The 23,492-nt window shown below is 43.1% G+C and overlaps 2 protein-coding genes across 2 annotated transcripts; both read right to left on the reverse strand.

Annotated features, from left to right (window-relative positions):
* Nucleotides 1–866: 866 nt before the first annotated feature.
* On the reverse strand, nucleotides 867–3,813 carry LOC137323311 (fatty acid-binding protein 1, liver-like). Its single transcript, XM_067986822.1, has 4 exons — nucleotides 3,691–3,813; nucleotides 2,269–2,441; nucleotides 1,920–2,012; nucleotides 867–970 (listed from the first exon to the last, which is right to left on the reverse strand). The coding sequence occupies exons 1-4, from the start codon at nucleotides 3,755–3,757 to the stop codon at nucleotides 890–892; spliced, it is 414 nt and encodes a 137-aa protein (XP_067842923.1). The 5' UTR covers nucleotides 3,758–3,813; the 3' UTR covers nucleotides 867–889.
* A 10,022-nt stretch (nucleotides 3,814–13,835) lies between these two features.
* LOC137323407 (fatty acid-binding protein, liver-like) lies at nucleotides 13,836–23,015 on the reverse strand. Its single transcript, XM_067986913.1, has 4 exons — nucleotides 22,868–23,015; nucleotides 19,885–20,057; nucleotides 18,828–18,920; nucleotides 13,836–13,952 (listed from the first exon to the last, which is right to left on the reverse strand). The coding sequence occupies exons 1-4, from the start codon at nucleotides 22,932–22,934 to the stop codon at nucleotides 13,899–13,901; spliced, it is 387 nt and encodes a 128-aa protein (XP_067843014.1). The 5' UTR covers nucleotides 22,935–23,015; the 3' UTR covers nucleotides 13,836–13,898.
* Nucleotides 23,016–23,492: the final 477 nt, after the last annotated feature.

Below are 23,492 nucleotides of genomic sequence, written 5' to 3' on the forward strand. Positions count from 1 at the left end.
ACAAGATGCACTGCAGCAACTTGCCAAGGCTTTTTCGACAGCACCTCCCAAACCCGCGACCTCTACCACCTAGAAGGGCAACGGCAACAGGTGCATGGGACCACCACCTGCACATTCCCCTCCAAGTCACATCATCCTTACTTGGAAATATATCACTGTTCCTTTATTGTCACTGGGTCAAAATCCTTCAACTCCCTACCTAACAGCACTGCAGTAGTTCACCACCTTCTCAAGGGCAATTAGGGTTGGGCAATAAATGCTGGCCTTGCCATAGAGGGTGCGCAGCAAAAGGCTCACCAGACTGATCCCTGGGATGGCAGGACTTTCATATGGAGATTGGGTTGACTCGGCCTGTATTCACTCGAGTTTTGGGAAAAGAATGAGTTGGAGTGGGAGATGGGACTTGATTTAAACCAACACAAATATAATCTACCCTGTATAGATCATTGGTAAGGTCACAGATTTTGGGCACTTTCTATTCAGTACTATACCACACTATTAGGCAGTCAACAAAAAGAAAGTAGCTCCAATTATATTTGGATCATAAAGAGATGGCAGAACCTTGCCCAAGACTTGGATCGTGATGTTAAGTGTACCTGGAAATGAAAGTCTTCTTTACAAGTATAACTTCCATTTATGTACCATGTTTTTCCCTCTAGCAATTGTGCTCCCTCTATGGAGCTGCACTTATGAATCTAAATCATTATGGAAACCAGAGAGTGACCTAACTTACCAATGGAAGGACACATTCATCACCAAATATGGTTAGAGTCAATGACAAGGCCTCCATAGAACTGTAGAAGTCCATACATGAAGATACAAGTGAATTAGGAGTGACCAGTCATACCACAGATCATTGTAGAAGCTTTATTTTTGCAATTATATCAAACTACAGATGATCTTCTTCAGCATCAGGGTCTTTAATTTTTTTGCTTATTCGCTTGTAAACAATGTCACCATAAGTTATCGTCTGAAAGAGAAGACAAAGTGAAAGTCAAGGTATTCAGGATATATTGGTATAAAGTGATTGTCTAACTGTACTCTTAGGTTTCAAAACTCACTTAGTCACAAGGCCAAGTGACTCTGGATGAGGATCTTAGCGTTATGAAAGTTGCCACAAGTCATCAGTACAGATTGATTTACACAAGGGAAAACAGTAAATTGTAAGGAGACCATTTCTATAGTGATTATGGGCCTAATTCCACAGTGAAGCTACCTACTTACTCATTTTCCCCTAAACTATTGATTGTCATTAAAAATCCAACTGGTTCATTAATGTCTTTAGCTGGAAGGAAACCCACCGTCCTTACTCGGTCTGATATTCAGTAACACCTCCCAAACCTGCAACCTCCACCAGAGGAGATGGGCAGCAGGCGCATCAGAACAGCAGTATCTCCAAATTCCCCTCCAAACCCCACAGCATCCAGACTGGGACATATTGCCATTCTTTCATTGTCACTGGGTCTAAATCATGGAACTCCCTACCCAACAGCAGTGTGGGAGTACCTTCACTACAGACTGCTGTGATTCAAGGCAGCCCACCACCACCTTCTCAAATGCAACTAGGGATGGGCAATAATGCCAGCCTTGCCAGTGATGCCCACATCCAGACCAAAAAAATGGGAGTTTTCCACCTGATTTCAAAGGTATACATAACTGCACCACTGCTTCAGAACGCCATTACCATTTGTGGTTCATTGCCTGCCTGCCCCCCCCCCCCAAATATATCACTTACATTTATCTTCATTAAACTGCATTTACCACATTTACCCAATTGCAGTCTGCCTATGTCCTTTTGTATTCAAGTTTGCCATGCTCCTAATTGGACATCAGTTACTTACGATTGCATGCAGTATGATGAGATTGTGTGCAAATTAGGAGTGGCAGGAATTCTGCAGATGATCTTAATTGAAACTTACATTAGTCAGCTGATCGCCATTGAATTCCGCAACAGAAGTAATGATTTTTGTGTTAACTACTAGTTTATTCTCTCCTTCCAGGTTCATTACAGCCTGTGCAAACAATAAATTAAAATCATGAAGTCAAATGTATTAAAGCAGAGGCTCAATAGTTCTAAGCATTCATTGTACAAGAAAGTTATACTAGAACTAAACTGGTTAATAAAAATTGTAACTAAAGTACATTAGCTAGATAGACAGCATTTCAAAAATTGGCCATCAAAAAAACAACCATTTACTCAACAGGAACACAGCACTAGTTTAAAAAGTTAAAAATTGTACAGGAGTCACAAACTCTGGGTTAAGTTACCTTGACCTTCTCTCCTGCAGGAGTTTCTACATGTGTCTCATGTCCAAGGGTAAAATTATTGACAAGCACTTGATTGCCAGTTTGGATAGCAACTATGAAGTCTTTTCCATTTTGGACAATTTTAGTAACACTCTTGAGGTCTTTGATTTTTTCAATCATGTCATCTGGGACTCCTGGAAAGTGTTAGAGACCACAGATTGTAGTAAATACTGTTCAGTGATGGCTTCAAATGCCAAGCCACAATAATAAGTTCAACAGACACAGGAAAAGAGCCAGAGAATGGCATTAGGATGGACATCTTTAAAAGTAAGAGGACAGGTAGTTTTTTTTAAAAAAGTACATGGGATAATAGGTTTTATTAATTGGAACACTGAGTACAAAGGCAAACTGAAACAAATCATTGATTAGGCCAGTTGGAATATTGTATCCAGTTGTGAGCACTGGACTTTAAAAAGGCCATGGGGGAAGGATACACAAGAGATTTTCTAACATGATAGGGCTTGGTGGGGGGGGGGGGCCTTTAGAATTACAAAATTTACAGCACAGAAACAGGCCATTTGGCCTATGCTGGTGTTTATGCTCTACACGAGCCTCTTCACACAGCCCCATCAGCATAACTTTCTATTCCTTGCTCCCTCGTGTATTTATCTAGCTTCCCTATAAATATATCTATGCTATTTGCCTCAACTATTCCATGTGGTAGCAAATTCCAGTTTTGGACTCTTTCCTCTCCTCTCTTTCCCCCCCCCACCACAAGTGGAAATACCTACCCTATCAAACTCCTTCATAATTTTAAAGACCTCTATCAGGTCACCCCTCAACCTTCTCTTTTCTAGAGAAGAGCCCCAGGTGATGAGACACTAGAGGTTCTTTTCATTAGAGCAGCAAAGGTTAAGAGGAGATTGTAATCGGTGCTCAAAATGGTTTTCATATGGTAAAGGGAAAAAATTAATGCCACTGGTCAGTAAGTTGGAAATGGAGTGCATACATTTAGCAAAAGATGGAATAGACAAGTTGTCCTAATATTGGAATGCCATCAGAAAGAATGGAAAGCAGAACCCATAACAGCTTTTAAAACTAAAAATAATAGATAAATATTTAAAAAAGGGACCAAATGGATAGCTGAGCACTAGCACAGATGCATTGGGCCAAATGGCCCTTGCTGTAAAATTTTATAATGTAATGGGTTCTCAGTTTATAGATATGAGGAAGATTATCTTACAGCAGATTACAAGATCTTGATGCAGTACAGTTCTCCATGTCATTTGCACAAATTTACTGTAGAGGAAATTTGTACTGGTTTAATCCTGTCCCGCAACAAAGGCAAAAGTTTAGGTCATCGGGTCTAATCTTTTGACATTCAACGGGAAGCCCTTTGACAACAGTTGTACTTTGATTTTCAGGGGTCTACAATAAGCTTACCCAGAGCTTTCATAAATAGTTCCACATTTTCCTGGCTCTGGAGTTCATACTGTCCAGTGAAGTCCATTGTAGATGTTCAGCATTCAGAGAATTAGGGTTTGCTTTGTACAAATCCCTTTACCTTGAAAATAATGTAATATCAAAATCAATCTTTATATGCAAGACTTTCCCAGCTTTGGGAAAAATTACTCATTGAACACCACATAGGACAGGATGTTAACATGCAACTAGGGCACCTCATCACTCAAACCCAGATCACCCAATCCAGCACATTACTACTGTACACCTGCAGGTCAAGGACAGCTATACTTTGCATATCAGAGGAAAGTACAGGACCAGAAATTATTCTGCAACCTATCTGCTAGGTCCTAAAACTAAATGCCTCAATCACCCACTCCCTTAAATATATATCCAATTCTCCATTAAATATCTACCTGCAAAGGTAGTTGAGCCTAAATGGTCTGTGCACCTTCCCTCTAAACTCCAACACGTGCCCCCTGGTCCTAATGCTCAACAATCTCAAAATGACCTCCTGAAGAATCTTGAACATGGTGCCCAAGCCTTCTCTTCCCCAGAGAAAATAATTCTAGGCCTTTCACCTCCTTATAGCTCATCTTAATCCAGGCATCTGTTTGGTTGCTTTCTTTGCACTGCCTGGTTTTACAGCAAAGATATGCAAAGTTAAAGTTAGTCACAGGATTCCACGTGTGCTTGTACCAGTGCTGTGTTAGGTTTGTGCTTAATCCCTCTGGTTATGCAGACTAAGATGCAGTTGTCATTCTTATTGCTGTCACACTACTGCTGGAATCAGCGAGTTATTCACCAGTACTCCTCAATTCCTCTACTGTAGAGCTATTTAGTTGATATAACCCTACTTTTATTTCCCTTTTAGCTTCTGATTTGGTTTGCTTCTTTCCCATTATTTGACCCTCCCCCTTAAACTAGGCATCATTTTCAAACTTGTGAATGCATTTCCACATTGCATCAATGCTAAACTTGCAGAGTAAATTTGCAGTAGGAGCCAAGCCAGCTCCATAAAAGACTGCCTGCTAAATAGAAGCAAAGAATACAAAAGCAAGGAAGTTATGCTAAACCTTTATATTAAAAAAACTGGTTAGGCTGCAGCTGGAGTATTGTGTTCAATTCTGGGCATCACACTTTAGAACTCAAGATATAGGAGTAGGCCATCCAGCCCATTGAGCCTGCTCTGCCAGTCAAGATCATGGCTGATCATCTACCTCAATGCCATTTTCCTGCACCATCCCCATATCCCTTTGATCATCAACATTTCCCAATCGCTCACCATTTTAAAAAACACTCTACATTTCTGTTTAACCTACCAAAGTGGATAACTTCACATTTTTCCACATTATATTCCATCTGCCATGTTCTGCCCACTCAATTAGCCTGTCTATAGCCCCTTGAAGCCTCTTTGCATCCACTCACAAGGAATGATGTCAAGGCCTTAGAGGGTGCAGAAGAGATTTACAGTATGGTACCAGGGATGAAGGACTGCAGTTATGTGGAGAGACTGGAGAATCTGGGGTTGTTCTCCCCAGAGCAGAGAATGTTAAGAGGAGTTTTGATAGAGGCATTCAAAATCATAAGGCGAAACTGTTCCCATTGGCAGAAGGGTCAGTAAGCAGAGGACACAAATTTAAAGTGATTAGCAAAAGAACTAGAGGAGACACGAGGAAAAAAGAATTTACATGCAAGTTGTGATCTGGAATGCACTGCCTGAAAAGGTGGTCAAAGCAGATTCAATAGTAACTTTCCAAAGAGAATGGGATAAATACTTGAATTTCCAAGGCTATGGAAAAAGAACAGGGGAATAGGACTAATTGGATAGCTTTCAAAAAGCCAGCACAGGCAGGATGGGCCAAATGGCCTTCTTTTGTGCTGTAGGATTCTATGATTAACAAAAGGCAAGCAATGACTGTTCTACTGAATACACCCTTAGACAACTGGTCTCTTCTCCCTACAGAGGGTAAACAGCAGTGAGCACTCTCTGGTACACTGCTAGTGAACCCTTGCATGGATAAGAGCTGTAGTCAACCACCAATTGCATTCACCAATTTTTAAATCCACCTCAGAAGCTTGCCTTCTATTCCATGTGTTCCTACCATGTGAACTAATCATTTCTGTGGCACAGTATCAAAAGTTTTGCTGCATCTAAACACAGCACATCCACAGAATTCCCATGGTCAGAAAGGTTAGTCATTTCATTGAACTCCAGTAAATTTAAGTAAAGACTTCCTCTTACAATATTTAGCTAAGCATTTTACTACCCCTCTTCAGGTGCAGAAGAGGTTTATTAGAATGATTCCAGGGATGAGGGACTTTAGTCATAAATAGACTGGAGAAGCTGGGGCTATTCTCCTTGGAACAGAGAAGGTTGTGAGGAGATTTGATAGAGGTTCAAAAATCAAAGTAAAGAGAAAAAAAATCCCATTGACAGAAGGGTCAAGAACCAGAGGACATAGATGTAAGGTGATTGGCAAAAGGACCAAAGGTGACAGGAGGGAAAACTTTAAAAACACAGCAAGTGGTTAGGATCTGGAATGCGCTGCCCAAGGGGGTGCTGGAGGCAGATTCAATCATGGCCTTCAAAAGGGAACTGGATAAGTACTTGAAAGGTTAAAAAAAAATTGCAGGGCTACAGGGACAGAGCCAGCACAGACTCAATGGGCCAAATGGCCTCCTTCTGTGCAGTAACTTATGATTCTATTTTCCCTACATCAGAACTATTTGTAGTTCCTGGTGTCAATGCAATACCTCTTTAGTCTTTAAAGAAGTGCTCTAATCCTCACATTACATTTCTAATGACACCCCAAAGATAATGACAAGTATACCTCTATTACAAATGGACCATAATACCATCACAGACTAGCACTGATATGAAACTATCACCGATTAGGAACTCGGAACAAAAAGTTTCATTTAAACATTATCTAAAAACAGCAACACTGTTATAATCTACACTGCTTAATTCAAAGTTTCTTAATTCATATTGGTTAATTGGATTTTAAATGCAAAAAAAACTTATATAGTGCCTTTAACATAGTAAAACACCCCAAAGAGCAAAAGACAATTTAAGTTACCAGCAGCCTGGTATTTGCTGTTGCCATAAGGGCACTGGAAGAGAGAAACAAATAAGATAGAAACACTTCATTCAAGGGGTCTTTCAGGAGTACCAGAGAAATTCAGGGTCTAGTGTGACTATTTAGGAAAATTGTTAAACTACATGCTAACAGAGCAAATACAACATTTAACATTCTGATCAACAAAGTTACAATGTAGTGGAACTAGACAAGCCCTGCAAATGTAGATTCAGTAAACTTAAACAAAAGCAAACAACCCAGGGAAAGATAAGGTTCCACCCCCCATATCCTAAACCAGTACTTGATTAAAGTATTAATCCAGTTCCTTAATTTGACTCAATTGAACCAACATTTTTCAGTGGTAATTTTTTTTCCACAAGTGAAATAGTTTTACTGATATATTCCTTAAAAAGCACCATATACTTAAAACAGTAGTTATTAAATCAAAGACTGAATACTAATATATACACATTAGATTTACTAAGTCAGTGGCAGTATAAAGCTAGATCATATAATTATACAACCCCTATTGCAATTATTTAGAGATTTAAAAAGCTCTCTCTCTATGAGCTCAACTCTATATCACTAAGTAATCACCAGTTTTCTGTCAGAAACTTTTAGCTTCCCTGTTATCCCCTAAGATAGGTTGGAATTTTATTTTGGCAGTACAAGAGAATTTGTAGCAATTGAGATTATAGATTAAGTTATTTTCTACAAACAAGAAAGCTATTGCTAGGCTTAATTTAGTTCCAACTAACAACCCATAAGCAACTTAGGAAGACCAGGACACCACAACAGCACCATTATCACTTGTGTTTTGGTGGGGTGTACTCTAAACTATAGACAAAACATAAGAAGAACCCTTTACCAATACCTTAAAAAATAGATAGACAAGTAAAAGATAACCTGAAGGGACAATTTATAGGAGCTTCACCTGGGCAGCCTGGTGGAATTCAAGAGAAAATGAGGGTCTGTTAATTGAAATCATGATATTTCCAGAGGAATGCAGAGAAGGACAACAGTGTTTCACCCATAACAACCAATCCTGGTGAAATCTCAATTGAGAAATCAATTGGCAGAGTATTGAAAACAAAGGGTTTATCCGACCATCGATCTACTCAATTATCAACTCTACTTCATACCTGTCCTATTTTACACCAGGGTGATGAATGGTAGTGCCCAATGACACTACGGCAACTACAAGCACCTCCAAGGAAATAGATGCCACTAACAAAGATTGGACAACCTATCTAAATGAAAAATGAGTGCCAGCAATAAAAATTAAATGATATTTTGATATTTGGGTCAGTGAAGCAGTTGATGTCCTGTGGTGCTCACTAGTCATGGTAGATACACGGTTGTATTTTTTTATTTGTTCATGGGATGTGGACATTGCTGGCAAGGCCAGCATTTATTACCCATCCCTAATTGCCCTTGAGAAGGTGGTGATGAGCCGCCTTCTTGAACCGCTGCAGTCCGTGTAGTGAAGGTTCTCCCACAGTGCTGTTAGGAAGGGAGTTCCACGATTTTGATCCAGCGACGATGACGGAATGGCGATATATTTCCAAGTCGGGATGGTGTGTGACATGGAGGGGAACGTGCAGGAGGTGCTGTTCCTATGTGCCTACTGACCCTTGTCCTTCTAGGTGGTTTGAGAGGTTCTGTTGAAGAAGCCTTGGCGAGTTGCTGCAGTGCATCCTGTGGATGGTGCACACTGCAGCCACAGTGCACCGGTGGTGAAGGGAGTGAATGTTTAGGGTGGTGGATGGTGTGCCAATCAAGCGGGCTGCTTTATCCTGGATGGTGTCGAGCTTCTTGAGTGTTGTTGGAGCTGCACTCATCCAGGCAAGTGGAGAGCATCCCATCACACTCCTGACTTGTGCTTTGTAGATGGTGGAAAGGCTTTGGGGAGTCAGGAGGTGAGTCACTCGCTGCAGAACATCCAGCCTCTGACCTGCCCTTGTAGCCACAGTATTTATGTGGCTGGTCCAGATAAGTTTGTGGTCAATGGTGACCCCCAGGATGTGGATGGTGGGGGATTCGGCGATGGTAATGCCTTTAAATGTCAAGGGGAGGTGGTTAGACTCTCTCTTGTTGGAGATGGTCATTGCCTGGCACTTGCCACTTATCAGCCCAAGCCTGGATATTGTCCAAGTCTTGCTGCATGCGGGCATGGACTGCTTCATTATCTGAGAGGTTGCGAATGGAACTGAACACTGTGCAATCGTCAGCAAACATCGCCATTTCTGACCTTATGATGGAGGGAAGGTCATTGATGAAGCAGCTGAAGATGGTTGGGCCTAGGACACTGCCCTGAGGAACTCCTGCAGCAATGTCCCTGGGGCTGAGATGATTGGTCTCCAACAAACACTACCGTCTTCCTTTGTGCTAGGCACAACTCCAACCACTGGAGAGTTTTCCCCATAGCATTGACTTCAATTTTACTAGGGCTCCTTGGTGTCACACTCAATCAAATGCTGCCTTGATGTCAAGGGCAGTCACTCTCACCTCACCTATGGAATTCAGCTCTTTTGTCCATGTTTGGACCAAAGCTGTAATGTGGTCTGGAGCCAAGTGGTCCTGGTGGAACCCAAACTGAGCATCGGTGAGCAGGTTATTGGTGAGTAAGTGCCGCTTGACGACACCTTTCATCACTTTGCTGATGATTGAGAGTAGACTGATGGGGAGGTAATTGGCTGGATTGGATTTGTCCTGCTTTTTGTGGACAGGACATATCTGGGCAATTTTCTACTTTGTCGGCTAGATACCAGTGTTGTAGCTGTACTGGAACAGTTTGGCTAGAGGCGCAGCTAGTTCTGGAGCACAAGTCTTCAGCACTGCAGCTGGGATGTTGTCGGGGCCCATAGCCTTTGCTGTATCCAGTGCACTCAGCCGTTTTTTGATATCATGTGGAGTGAATCGAATTGGCTGAAGACTGGCTTCTGTGACACTACTCAACACTTCAGCCTTGTCTTTTGCACTCACATGCTGGACTGTATTCAACAGTTACCCCCTCATACCCCCAAGATCTAAACATGGGCAAGCAGTCTGAGAGTTCTTCCCTGGCAATCTTGTACATCTGGACTTGTGTACAGTTGGTTTCATCAAACCCAGGAGCAGATCTACCAGGACATCCTCCAAGAATCTATCCTTGGCTCCCTCCTATCATCTACATGCTGCCCCTTGGCGACATCATCTAAAAACACCACATCAGATTCCACTTGTACGCTGACGACACCCAGCTCTACCTCACCACCATCTCCCTCGACCCCTCCAATGTCTCTGATTTGTCACACTGCTTATCAGGCATCCAGTACTGGATGAGCAAAAGTTTCCTCCAGCTAAATATTGGGAAGACCGAAGCCGTTGTCTTTGGTCCCCGGCGCAAACTCTGTTCCCATTCACCGACTCCATCACTCTCCCGGTAACTGTCTGTGGTTGAACCAGACCATTCGCAATCTTGGCGTCCTATTTGACCCCGAGATGAGCTTACGGCCAGATATCTGCTCCATCACCAAGACCGCCTACTTCCACCTCTGAAACATCGCCTGTCTCCACCCCTGCCTCAGCTCATTTACTGCTGAAACCCTCATCTATGCCTCCTCTATAACTCTAGACTTGACTATACTGGCAAGGGTGTAAAGATAAAACCCAGCAACTATAGACCAGTCAGTTTAACCTCGGAGATGGGGAAACTTTTGGTAACAATAATCCGGGACAAAATTAACAGTCACTTGGATGAATGTGGATTGATTAGGGGAAGTCAGCATGGATTTGTTAAAGGCAAATCGTGTTTAACCAACTTGATAGAGTTTTTTGATGAGGTAACAGAGAGAGTAGATGAAGGCAATGCAGTTGATGTGGTGTATATGGATTTTCAAAAAGCATTTGATAAAGTGCCACATGGTAGGCTTACTATTAAGATTGCGGCCCATGGAATAAAGGGGGCAATAGCAACATGGATACAGAATGGCTAAATGACAGGAAACAGAGAGGAGTGGTGAACGGTTGTTTTTCGGACTGGAGGGAGGTGTACACCGATGTTCCCCAGGGGTCAGTGGTGGGACCACTGCTTTTCTTGATATATATTAATGACTTGGACTTGGGAGTACAGGGCACAATTTCAAAATTTGCAGATGACACAAAACTTGGAAGGGTAGTGAACAGTGAGGAGGATGGTGGTAGACTTCAAGAGGATATAGACACGTTGGTGGCATGGGTGGACACTTTGCAGATGAAGTTTAATGCAGAAAAACCCAAGGTGATGCATTTCAGTAGGAAAAATGAGGAGAGGCAATATAAACTAGAGGGCACAATTCTAAAAGGGGTACAGGGACAGATAGATCTGGGAGTATACGTTCACAAATCGTTGAAGGTGTCAGGGCAGGTTGAGAAAGTGGTTAAAAATGCATACAGGTTCCTGGACTTTATAAATAGAGGCATAGAGTACAAAAGCAAGGAAGTCATGATGAACCTTTATAAAACACTGGTTCGACCACAACTGGAGTACTGTGTCCAGTTCTGGGCACCACACTTTAGGAAGGTGGTGAAGGCCTCAGAGAGGGTGCAGAACAAATTTACTAGAATGATTCTGGGGATGAGGGACTTAAATTACGTGGATAGACTGGAGAAGCTGGGATTGTTCTCATTGGAACAGAGAAGGTTGAGAGGAGATTTGATAGAGGTATTCAAAATCATGAAGGGTCTATTTTAGAGTAGATAGAGAGAAACTGTTCCCATTGGCGGAAGGGTCAAGAACCAGAGGGCATAGATTTAAGGTGATTGGCAAAAGAACCAAAGGTGATATGAGGAAAAACTTTTTTACACAGCGAGTGGTTGGGATCTGGAATGCACTGCCCTAGGGAGTGGTGGAGGAAGATTCAATCATGGCCTTCAAAAGAGAATTGGATAAGTACTTGAAACAAAAATAATGTGCAGTGCTACAGGGATAGGGTGGAGGAGTGGGACTAACTGGATTGCTCGTGCATAGAGCCGGCGTGGACTCGATGGGCTGAATGGCCTCTTTCCGTGCTGTAACCTTTCTATGATTCTATGACTTTATAAGTCAAATTAAGGAAAACCCAAAAATGTTTTGTAAATACATGAAGAGCAAGAGAATAACTAAGGAAAGAGTAGGACCTATTACAGACCAAAAAGATAACCTATGTGTGGAGGCGGAAGGTGTGGGTATGGTTCTTAATGAATACTTTGCGACTGTCTTCACAAAGGAGGGGACGATGTAGAGATAGTAGTTAAGGAGACGGAGTGTGAAATATTGGATGGGATAAACATAGTGGGAGAGGAAATATTAAGGGATTTAGCATCTATGAAAGTAGTAAATCGCCAGGCCCGGATGAAATGTATTCCAGGTTGTTAAGAGAAGCAAGGGAGGAAATAGCGAAGGCTCTGACCATCATTTTCCAATCCTCTCTGGCTACAGGCGTGGTGCTGGAGGACTGGGGGACTGCTAATGTTGTACTGTTGTTCAAAAAGGGGGAAAAGGATAGACCGAGTAATTATAGGCCAGTCAGCCTAACCTCGGTGGTGGGCAAATTATTGGAAAAAATTCTGAGGGACAGTATTAATCGTCACTTAGAAAGGCACGGACTAATCAAGGACAGTCAGCATGGATTTGTTAAGGGAAGGTCGTGTCTGACTAACTTGATTGCATTTTTTGAGGAGGTAACAAGGAGGGTCGATGAGGGTAGCGCGTTTGATATAGTCTACATGGATTTTAGCAAGGCTTTTGACAAGGTCCCACATGGCAGACTGGTCAAAAAAGTAAAAGTCCATGGGATCCAATGGAAAGTGCCAAATTGGATTCAAAATTGGCTCAGTGGCAGGAAGCAAAAGGTAATGGTCGACGGGTGTTTTTGTGACTGGAAGGATGTTTCCAGTGGGGTTCCGCAGTGCTTAATACTAGGTCCCTTGCTTTTTGTGGTATATATTAATGATTTAGACTTAAATGTAGGGGGCATGATTAAGAAGTTTGCAGATGATACAAAAATTGTTTGTGTGGTGGACAGTGAGGAAGAAAGCTGTAGACTGTAGGAAGATATCAATGGACTGGTCAGGTGGGCAGAAAAGTGGCAAATGGAATTCAATCCAGAGAAGTGTGAGGCAATGTATTTAGGGGGTGCAAACAAGGCAAGGGAACACTCAATAAATGGGAGGATACTGAGAGGTGTAGAGGAATAAAGGGACCTTGGAGTGCATGTCCACAGATCCCTGAAGGTAGCAGGACAGGTAGATAAAGTGGTTCAAAAGGCATAACAGAATAGCTTCCTTTATTAGCCAAGGCATAGAATATAAGAGCAGGGAGGTTATGCTAAAACTATATAAAACACTAGTCAGGCCACAGCTTGAGTACTGCGAACAATTCTGGTCTCCACATTAAAGGAAGGATGTTATTGCACTAGGGTGGGTACAGAGGAGATTTATGAGGATATTGCCAGGATTGGAGAATTTTCAGTCATACATAGGCTCCCCAAGGAACTGATAGGAGCTTACTAGACACAAAACGCATCAAGGGGTATGGGGAGAGAGCAGGAATATGGTATTGAGGTAGCGGATCAGCCATAATCATATTGAATAGCGGAGCAGGCTCGAAGGGCCGAATGGCCAACTCCTGCTCCTATTTTCTATGTTTCTTTGTTTCTATGTTACTCTTTGGCACTGAGGGGTTTATGGACTGCTGCATGGTTTGCTGCCAAAAGGGATCTTTTTCCCTTAGAAACCTTCCCTTGATTCACTGTAGTTAAGACTGTCTCAGTAGTGGAAGTGAAATGTGATCTATAATACCTAAAGAGGCAAACAAAATGCATGATGTGGAGATGCCGGTGATGGACTGGGGTTGACAATTGTAAACAATTTTACAACACCAAGTTATAGTCCAGCAATTTTATTTTAAAATTCCTCATTTACCTGAGGAAGGAGAAAATCTCCGAAAGCTTGTGAATTTAAAATAAAATTGCTGGACTATAACTTGGTGTTGTAAAATTGTTTACAATAAACAAAATGCAGACAAGTCATTGGACAGTAGCATAGGTTTTATTTGAATAATGTACAGTGTATACAATAAGCTACCTAAGGTGTTCTGCAAAGGTTTCAACTGACCCTCTTGCTGGTTCTCTTGTAGATGATGTCTCCAACAGTCATTGTCTGAAATGAGAAAATAAAACTTAATGCATTTTTTTTATTGGTTCATGGGATGTGGGCGTCGCTGGCGTATAGCCCATCCCTAATTGCCCTTGAGAAGGTGGTGGTGAGCCGCCTCCTTGAACCGCTGCAGTCCGTGTGGTGAAGGTTCTCCCACAGTGCTGTTAGGTGGGGAGTTTCAGGATTTTGACCCAGCGATATATTTCCAAGTCGGGATGATATCCGGACTTCAAGGGTTAAGTTACGAGGAGAGATTACACAAATTGGGGCTGTATTCTCTAGAGTTTAGAAGGTTAAGGGGTGATCTGATCGAAGTTTATAAGATATTTAGGGGAACGGATAGGGTGGATAGAGAGAAACTATTTCCACTGGTTGGGGATTCTCGGAGTAGGAGGCAGAGTCTAAAAGTTTGAGCCAGACCTTTCAGGAGCGAGATTAGAAAACATTTCTACACACAAAGGGTGGTAGAAGTTTGGAACTCTCTTCTGCAAACAACAATTGATGCTAGCTCAATTGCTAAATTTAAATGTGAGATGGATAGCTTTTTGGCAACCAAAGGTATTAAGGGATATGGGCCAAAGGCAGGTATATGGAGTTAGATCACAGATACAGCCATGATCTTATCAAATGGCAGAGCAGGCATGAGGGGCTGAATGGCCTACTCCTGTTCCTATGTTCCTATGTTCCTATGTGTGTGACTTGGAGGGGAACGTGCAGGTGGTATTGTTCCCATGTGCCTGCTGCCCTTGTCCTTCTAGGTGGTAGAGGTCGTGGGTTTGGGAGGTGCTGGCGAAGAAGCCTTGGCGAGTTGCTGCAGTGCATCCTGTGGATGGTACACACTGCAGCCACAGTGCGCCGGTGGTGAAGGGAGTGAATGTTTAGGGTGGTGGATGGGGTGCCAATCAAGTGGGCTGCTTTGTCCTGGATGGTGTCGAGCTTCTTGAGTGTTGTTGGAGCTGCACTCATCCAGGCAAGTGGAGAGTATTCCATCACACTCCTGACTTGTGCCTTGCAGATGGTGGAAAGGCTTTGGGGAGTCAGGAGGTGAGTCACTCGCCACAGAATACCCAGCCTCTGACCTGCTCTTGTAGCCACAGTATTCATGTGGCTGGTCCAGTTAAGTTTCTGGTCAGTGGTGACCCCCAGTATGTTGATGGTGGGGGATTCGGTGATGGTAATGCCTTTGAATGTCAAGGGGAGTTGGTTAGATTCTTTCTTGTTGGAGATGGTCATTGCCTGGCCCTTTCATTTATCAAGGGACAACTATGAGGTTGGTTCTAGCTTTGGTTGGTTGATAGCACACTTCCCTATGAGTCAGAAGTTCATGAGTTCAAGTCCCACTCTAAACTGACACTCCAAAGCAGTGCACCATGAATGCTGCATTGTTGGAGACGCTGTTCTTCAGGTGAGACATTAAAGTGAGGTCCAGTCTGCCTATTCCTGTGTGCTTCAGGTGGATGTTAAAGATCCCAAAGCGCTGTTCAAGGAAAAACATTGCTTCCTCAGCCAACACCAACAAAAACTGATTAACTGGTCATTCATGGAATTGGTGTTTGTGGGATTTTACTGAGCACAAATTGGCTACTGTGCTTGCCTACATAAAAGTCACTCTGTTTCAAGGTAATTCATCATCTGGGATGTTTCTGAGAGATATGATAAGATGTTGTATAAATGCAAATGTTTCTTTTTTTGGTTACAGCAGAATTATTCTTAATGGCTTTAGATAATCCTATTGGTGCGATACAGAAGTTTACTTTTATACCCATTGGACGGTGTCAGCTTAGTTGGTAGCACTCTTGCCTCTGAGTCAGAAGGATGTGGTTTCAAGTCCTGCTCCAGAGACTTGAGCACAAGCTCTAGGCTGACTCTCCAGTGCGGTATAGAGGGAATGCTGCACCGTTGGAGGTGGTGTCCTTCAGATGAGATGTTAAACTGAGATGTCTGCCCTCTCAGGTGGATGTAAAAGATCCCATGACACTATTTCGAAGTAGAGCAGGGGAGTTCTCCCTGGTGTCCTGACCAATAGTTATCCCTTAACCAACATCACTAAAAAAAAGTATCTGTCTATCATCACGTTTACTGTTTGTGGGACTTTGCTGTGACAAATTGGCTGCTACGTTTCCTACTTTACAACAGTGACTACACTTCAAAAAGTACTTCATTGGCTGTAAAGCGCTTTGGGATGTCATGATAGGTGCTACATAAATGCAAGTTCTTTCTTTCAAAGTATAGTTTTGTGGTACCCATTTAAGGGCACTTTTGGATATTGAAAGTTTAGTAAGTAAATTTATATAATCACAATACATCTCAGATGCCATTTAGAGACTGGAATTTGCACTGTGCAATAATGGTAACAAATGCATGAGTGGGTTTGTATGAAAGTCCTGTGGCTATTATTTTAACAAAGGCTTTATCACATTTTGGTTTAACACCTTTGTTGAAATAATGGATGAAGGGATTTCAAACTAATGTGTTTTTCCACTATTATCGCAAATTGAGATTTCAAACCTATTAACAAGACTGTGATTGCACAATAAGGCAACAGGATTTAACGCTAATACTATTCCAGTAGTTTGTTATCTAGCACTAACATGATAGTGCTCTAAACTGTTAACTCAATGAGGAACTATGCACCATAAGATGATGGGAGTAGACTCAAGACAGGATCTGAACGGGACTATAGTGGTACTAATGCTTGTACCAGATTTTACTGGTCAACATGTTTTTTAATCACAGAAAGCATTAAACCTGAGACATTTTGGGGTAAAAATTAGTTTTGGCCCATTGCCAGCACTTCAAGTTTGAGCCACCCGCCTGCCCGGGGTGTATGGGGTGGGGGGTGGGGAGGACAATGGGAGGGGGAAGGGGGGAATCATGGGTTGACAGCGGTTCTCAGGAGTGCTGTGAAGCTCCTCCTGGACGCACAGGAACGTTTTTTGTTAAAAGTTTTTTGCAAAAGGTTTTTTGCTTAAACCGCAGCAACTGCTGAAGAATCCTGATCAGAGCAGGCCCGGAGCCTGATCCACTCATCACTCACTAATTTAGTGCAGTGGAACTGAAACAGGTATTAGGCTCCCCATTTATATATGTAAGGGGCCCAATGCCTGTTTCAGGCAGGCACTGCAGGCACCAGGGCAGCTGCCTGTCTACAACGAGGCTTGACTTGGAAATATATCGCCGTTCCTTCATCGTCGCTGGGTCAAAATCCTGGAACTCCCTTCCTAACAGCACTGTGGGAGAACCGTCACCACACGGACTGCAGCGGTTCAAGAAGGCGGCTCACCACCACCTTCTCAAGGGCAATTAGGGATGGGCAATAAATGCCGGCCTTGCCAGCAACGCCCACATCCCACGAACGAATAAAAAAAAATTTCCACCCTTTTTTTTCCTCTGGATGTTTACATGCAAATTGGGTACATAAAGATTTCTTTCTCAAAATATTTCTCTGTTCTCCTGAAGGATGGAGTATAGTTCCATGGACAATGGGCACCCTCTGGTACTTTTTACCCAAGCGGCCATTATTGATGCGTGAGCCTTGGCTGGCTTCCGTCAGGAACTGCAACGCGAGTGGTGGGGGGGGTGGGGGGGGGGAGGGAGAGAAAGAGAGAGAGAGCGAGACGTCATCTGGCCCTGGAACGGAAGACCGGGGGGTGGTGAGAGGGGAAGATCGGGGGTGAGAGGGGAAGATCGGGGGGTGAGAGGGGAAGATCGGGGGGAGAGGGGAAGATCGGAGGGGGGAGGGGAAGATCGAGAGGACATCGGGGCAAGATCGGGGGGTGAAGAGGGAGACTTCGGGGGGACATCGGGGCTGAAGAGGGGGACATCGGGGAAAGATTGGGGATGGAAGAGGGGGACATCAGGGGAAGATCGGGGGTGAAGAGGGGGACATTGGGGTGACATTGGGGGGTAAAGATGGAGGGGACATTGGGGGAAGATTGGGGGGGTGAAGAGGGGGACATCGGGGGAAGATCGGAGGATGAAGAGGGGGACATCGGAGCGGGAGACATCGGACATCGGACATCGGAGCAGGGTGCAAAGGTAGGTTCATTTAGCATTTTCACTTCCTTCCATGGATTTTCCTTTAATTTATTTCGTTTCTTTTTCCCTGATCCAGCCCTTCATGCCCCCTGGTTTCACCAGGCGTGAATCAGAAGCGGTGGGCAAGCCGCCCAGGTAAGTTAAAAATCTTTCTAAGTACTTAATCTGTCACGGGTAACGTGCCTTAAGTACCTCAATGGTACATTGAACTGTCATCCCGCTGGCTTTGATTGCCGGCGGGACTTCTGTTTTCGGGTCACCCGCACGTACACAGGGGTGGGTTCCTGGGAAACTCGGAAGTCGGTGGGTTGGAGCCAGCTTCCGAACCCGAATGGGATTTCCGCGATTTTCGGAGTCCCCCCACCGCCAACGCACCCGCAATTGCCCCCTAAAATCACCCCCGTGATCGTGGAGAGCATTACAGACGAGTCTAATGCTGTCCACACTCGCACGCAGCAAGCAAGGATTGTTGGACAGCGATCAGGAATAGAAACCCCAGGCCATTTTATTGCCCTTCCTCTGTGCCACTGAGGCCAATTATAGCTGATCTACTGCCACCATGGTTAAGATCAACTAACTCAGCACAGACCAGTCATTGAATCTGGGCTCTTCCTAGTCCATATGGCTTCCATACTGATTGGAAATATTCCTTCTCCTGGGAGCCCGATGGACACCTGAAGTTGAAAGCCAATTCTAATCCTGTAGTCCCATCATCATTATGTACATTAACCACAGTCAGCTAGTGAAAGTCGCCCCACGCCTTTAGCTGCTCATGGCCTGGTTCAGAGGATTAAATCTAGAAGTACAAGAAACCCCACTCCAGAATTAATGGTAACTTACATTAACCAGTAGGTCTCCGGTGAGCTCTGTAACCGAGGTAATGGTTTGCATCTTGACAACAAGTTTATTGTTCCCTTCAAGATTGACTATGGCCTAGATAATCAAGGAACAAGGCAATTAAAAATGAAGTCTTCAAATAAGTCTAGCTGATGTCCTGGCTAGCATTAATACAACTTAATGTCACAGGTGCTGGCATCTCCGAACCCTAAGCTTTTAGTATCCATCTAGGTATTTGGATTTAACTCTTCCAGTGTAGGGAGTTTTTCGAACTTTCTAACCAAAGTTTACACAGTATTAGTTCAAACTTATAGAAACTCTAATCAGGAGACATAGGTAAGATACTGTTTTACAATGGCGCCTCCATTATCCACATTTTTGTTACCCGCATTATCTGCAAGGAACTTTTGTTGGAACCGGGCTTTCAGGTCCAAGGGATCATGAGGAGTTTGGGCTGCCCAGCGAGTCGGAAGTCGGGAGACCAGCAGGAGTGCCGGCTGCCAGCACTGAAGTGAATAACCATTTTCCAAATGGAAAAGCGTAGGGCTCTTGATTATCTGGTCATTTGTATTATCCCCGTGGAGAGGTAGTTCTTTATTATGGTAGATAATTAAGGTTAGATTGTACTTTGGTTTTGATTTATGTTATACAGTTAGCAAGCACTTCCTCTCCGATCAAGCTGTTATATACTAGAATTAATATTATACTTCTAAATACAAGACTCATTTTGTAATGTCATATCCAAGTTATGAAAATTTGTAAAAAAAATCATGCATTACAATTACAAGTTACACAAAGAGAATTGGATATATACTTGAAATACAAAAATGTGCAGGGCTATAGGGGAAGAGCAGGACTGTGGAACTGATTAGACAGTTCTTTCAAAGAACTGGCACAGGCATGATGGGCCGAAAGGCCTCCATCTGTGCTGTACAATTCTATGATTTCATCATCACAGTTTGAGCCTTTAATTAAGAATACTTGTGAAATTAAGTCAACTAACAATGTGCAGTATCAGATGAAGCTATGCCCTTAATATTGAAAGGGAGGGAAAGGTTACCTTAATCTTTTCTCCTGAGGGAGATTCCACTTCTGTCTCCTGTCCAATTGTAAACTCATTAACAAGCACTTTTTTGCCAGTTGTGACAGTGATCTTGAAATGGTGTCCAGTTTGGACAATATCAGAAACGCTCTTGATGTCTTTGCCTTTCTCAATCAAATCATCCGGGAGTCCTAGAAATTGTACAAGAAAAGTCTTTAACCAACAGTATTATTGGATGGAGGTGAGACGTTTGAATAGCCAAAGCTTTCACAGTTGGTAAGATGAAAGGGGGTGGATGAAGAATTGAAAAGGGACTGAACGAACTTTTAACCTGAGACAAATTGGTGTCTGTCAGAAGTCAAGATTTGATTATATCCTGAAACTTGAGAGTGAGAATCTTGTGGGCAAATGCAATAAAGAATAGTCTAGAATTCTACGTGCTTCATGTTTCACATTGTTTCCAGTGTGGCAAAACAGACTGGTACTTTGAGTAAACCTTCTGATCCTGGTTTGTAAACGTTATTTGCAGTTTGGAACCTACTTTGGGCTTGTAACATAAAGGTTTCTATTTGCAAACATGGACCACCCTAGGCATTGTAACTGTCACTAATTTAGTTGCTCAATTGCAAATTCAAATGTTTGATGTTAGCTAGAATTTAATTCCCTGGTTTTATAAGGAAGAAAGAGGTTCAGACCCCTATCCAGGGCTTGAGCTCATAATCTAGGCTGACACTCCAGTGCAGTGCAGTACTGACAGCCCTGCATTGTTGGAGGAGCCATCTTTCGAATGAGGTGTTTAAGCCAAGGGATCACCTGCCTTTTCTAGTGGTGTTCAGATGGACATTCAAGATCACATGATCTTATTCAAAAAAAGAGCAGCTAGTTCTTCTGGTGTCATGGCCAACATTCCCCTCTCAGTTAAACCAAAAACAGATTAATTGCCTGCTCATCTCATTGCTTTTTGTTGGAACTCACAGTGCACAAAAACGGCTTCCACATTCACCCACATAACCACAACTGCTTCAAGGTAATTCAGTGTGTGCAGAGCACTTTGGGATGTGCCTGAGAGATGTGATAAGGCACTATATGAATTTCACTGTTAAATGTTTGATGTCACCTGGAATCAATTCTCTGGTTTCTATGAAGTGGAGTAAATGATCAAATATACACAGTATTCTGTTACTCGGTATGAAGCCCTGAACTCAAGTCCTTTAGTGTTTCTGGAAATTGTTACATATGTTTTGTCATTATTTTGCTAATTAGATTTTAACCTCCTGTTTTATGACCCGATATTATGGCAATCATAATATCACAAAATATGTTCAGCTGAGAAAACAACTTGTATTTAGACAGCACTTTCCGCAACCTCAGGAAGTCCCAAAGTGTTGTAATGGAGGGCAAGGCAACAGCTGGTTTGCACACTGCAAGTTCCCACAAACAGTGCTGAGGTAAGTGACTAGATAATCTGTTCTCGTAATGTTAGTTGAGGGATAAATTCTCTTCTTCAAACAGTGTCATGGGATCGTTTACATCCCCCTGAGAGCAGATAGGGCTTTCGGTTAATGAAAGACAGCACCTCTGAGGGTGCAGCACACCCTCAGTACTGCACTGAAGTGTCAGCCTGAATTACAATGCTCAAGTCTCTGGAGCTGGGCTTGAACCCACAACCTTCTGACTCAGAGGCGAGAGTGCGACCACTGAGCCAAGGCTGATACCTAAAATGAAGGAGACCCTTTGGTCCCATTCAAATTCATCCTTCCAGAGTACCAACCCATCAGGTCACAAGATAGGTCTGGATGAAGGAGACTCTCCACAACAGCAGGGTATTCAGATCGAATGAACTCCTTCTAGGTTCAATCATATACTTCAAATAGAACTCTTAAAGTGCCACTGTTTGTCTTAGCAATCACCTTCATTCACCTTGGAAGCTGACCAAGCCATGAAATTGTACTATTTTAACAAAAATAATAGAAAATGGAAGCACAGAAATACTGACTTGACAGGTTTGAGTATGGTGTTGAGATCATTGGTTGTTCTGTTTAAACAAAGTTTCTAAAAGCAATGCACTCAAAGCTACCAGAACCGACCTGCCTGATTGAGGCAACGTAATGAAAATAAGCAATTCAGTTCGGCAGTTGAGGTGTTCATTTAACATAAATTGCACCTCAAGTTCGGTCGTTGCTAGCTAGCATGCTTACTAAGTTTATGTAAACTTATGTTAGACAGGGTATGAGTAGAGAATGAAGAGTTCACGTATTAAAATGGCTCTCACTCTCTAATAAAAATACTTGCACAGTTCAAAGTCAGAACTGATCGAGGTGGAAAAACTGCATCAAATGCTTTTGTTTGGCCAGCCAGGTGTCTGACACGTGAGGAAACCCATCACCAGACTTGAGAGGGTCCCCGAACCGGGTGACTGAGAAATCAACACAGTGTTGTGTTCATGCTTGCCTGAGAGTAGGGTAGATGTTGACTTTGTGCAATAGTGTGAAACGGGTGATAGAGTCAGTAGCCTGTTTCACACCTCTCCCCATTTTTATTCCCATTGACTTCAATGGGCTGTCGACTTGCAATCGCCCATTTTACACTATTGCACAAAGTTACCCAGATCCAAAGAGCTTTGGTGCAAGTTGGCAACAGCCATGCTTCAATGTGTGTAGTTTTACCAGTTTAAAACCACGCAGCTTAGGTTTTCTGCTAGGTGCATCATTTGCTTTGATATCACTGTATTAAGCAGGTTAAATTTACCCCTGATGTGGAGATGCCGGTGATGGACTGGGGTGGACAAATGTAAGGAGTCGTACAACACCAGGTTACAACACCACCTGACGAAGGAGCAAAGCTCCGAAAGCTTGTGATTTCAAATAAAGCTGTTGGACTATAACCTGGTGTTGTAAGACTCCTTACATTTACCCCAGTGGCTATCAAATATTTTAGAATTTCATGCCATGATTTGAAACACATAACAAGCCATTACTGTACAATGAAAGAATTCACTTACCAATAGCTTTCATAAATGGTGCAAAGTTTTCCTGGCTCTGCAGCTCATACTTTCCATTGAAGGCCATTGTGGGAGAGTTCTCTCTGTGCAACACAGCAGGATCAGGTATGTTTCTAGATTGTTGTTTGCTTTATAGGGATTCCTTTACCTTGAAAGGATAAGGGATGTGATGTTCTATGCTGATGTTCAATCATTAACTTACTTACACAATGTGAGTGAGTGACTCAATCCTTATGTGGCAATATAAGGTCAGAGGCTGGGTATTCTGCAGCGAGTGACTCACCTCCTGACTCCCCAAAGCCTTTCCACCATCCACAAGGCACAAGTCAGGAGTGTGATGGAATACTCTCCACTTGCTTGGATGAGTGCAGCTCCAACAACACTCAAGAAGCTCGACACCATCCAGGACAAAGTAGCCCGCTTGATTGGCATCCCATCCACCACCCTAAACATTCACTCCCTCCACCACCGGCACACCATGGCTGCAGTGTGTACCATCCATAGGATGCACTGCAGCAACTTGCCATGGCTTCTTCGACAGCACCTCTCAAACCCACGACCTCTACCATTTAGAAGGAAAGGGCAGCAGGTACATGGGAATAACACCACCTGCACGTTCCCCTCC

The sequence above is a fragment of the Heptranchias perlo genome, chromosome 1 (assembly GCF_035084215.1).
Source record: "Heptranchias perlo isolate sHepPer1 chromosome 1, sHepPer1.hap1, whole genome shotgun sequence".
Taxonomy (NCBI): domain Eukaryota; kingdom Metazoa; phylum Chordata; class Chondrichthyes; order Hexanchiformes; family Hexanchidae; genus Heptranchias; species Heptranchias perlo.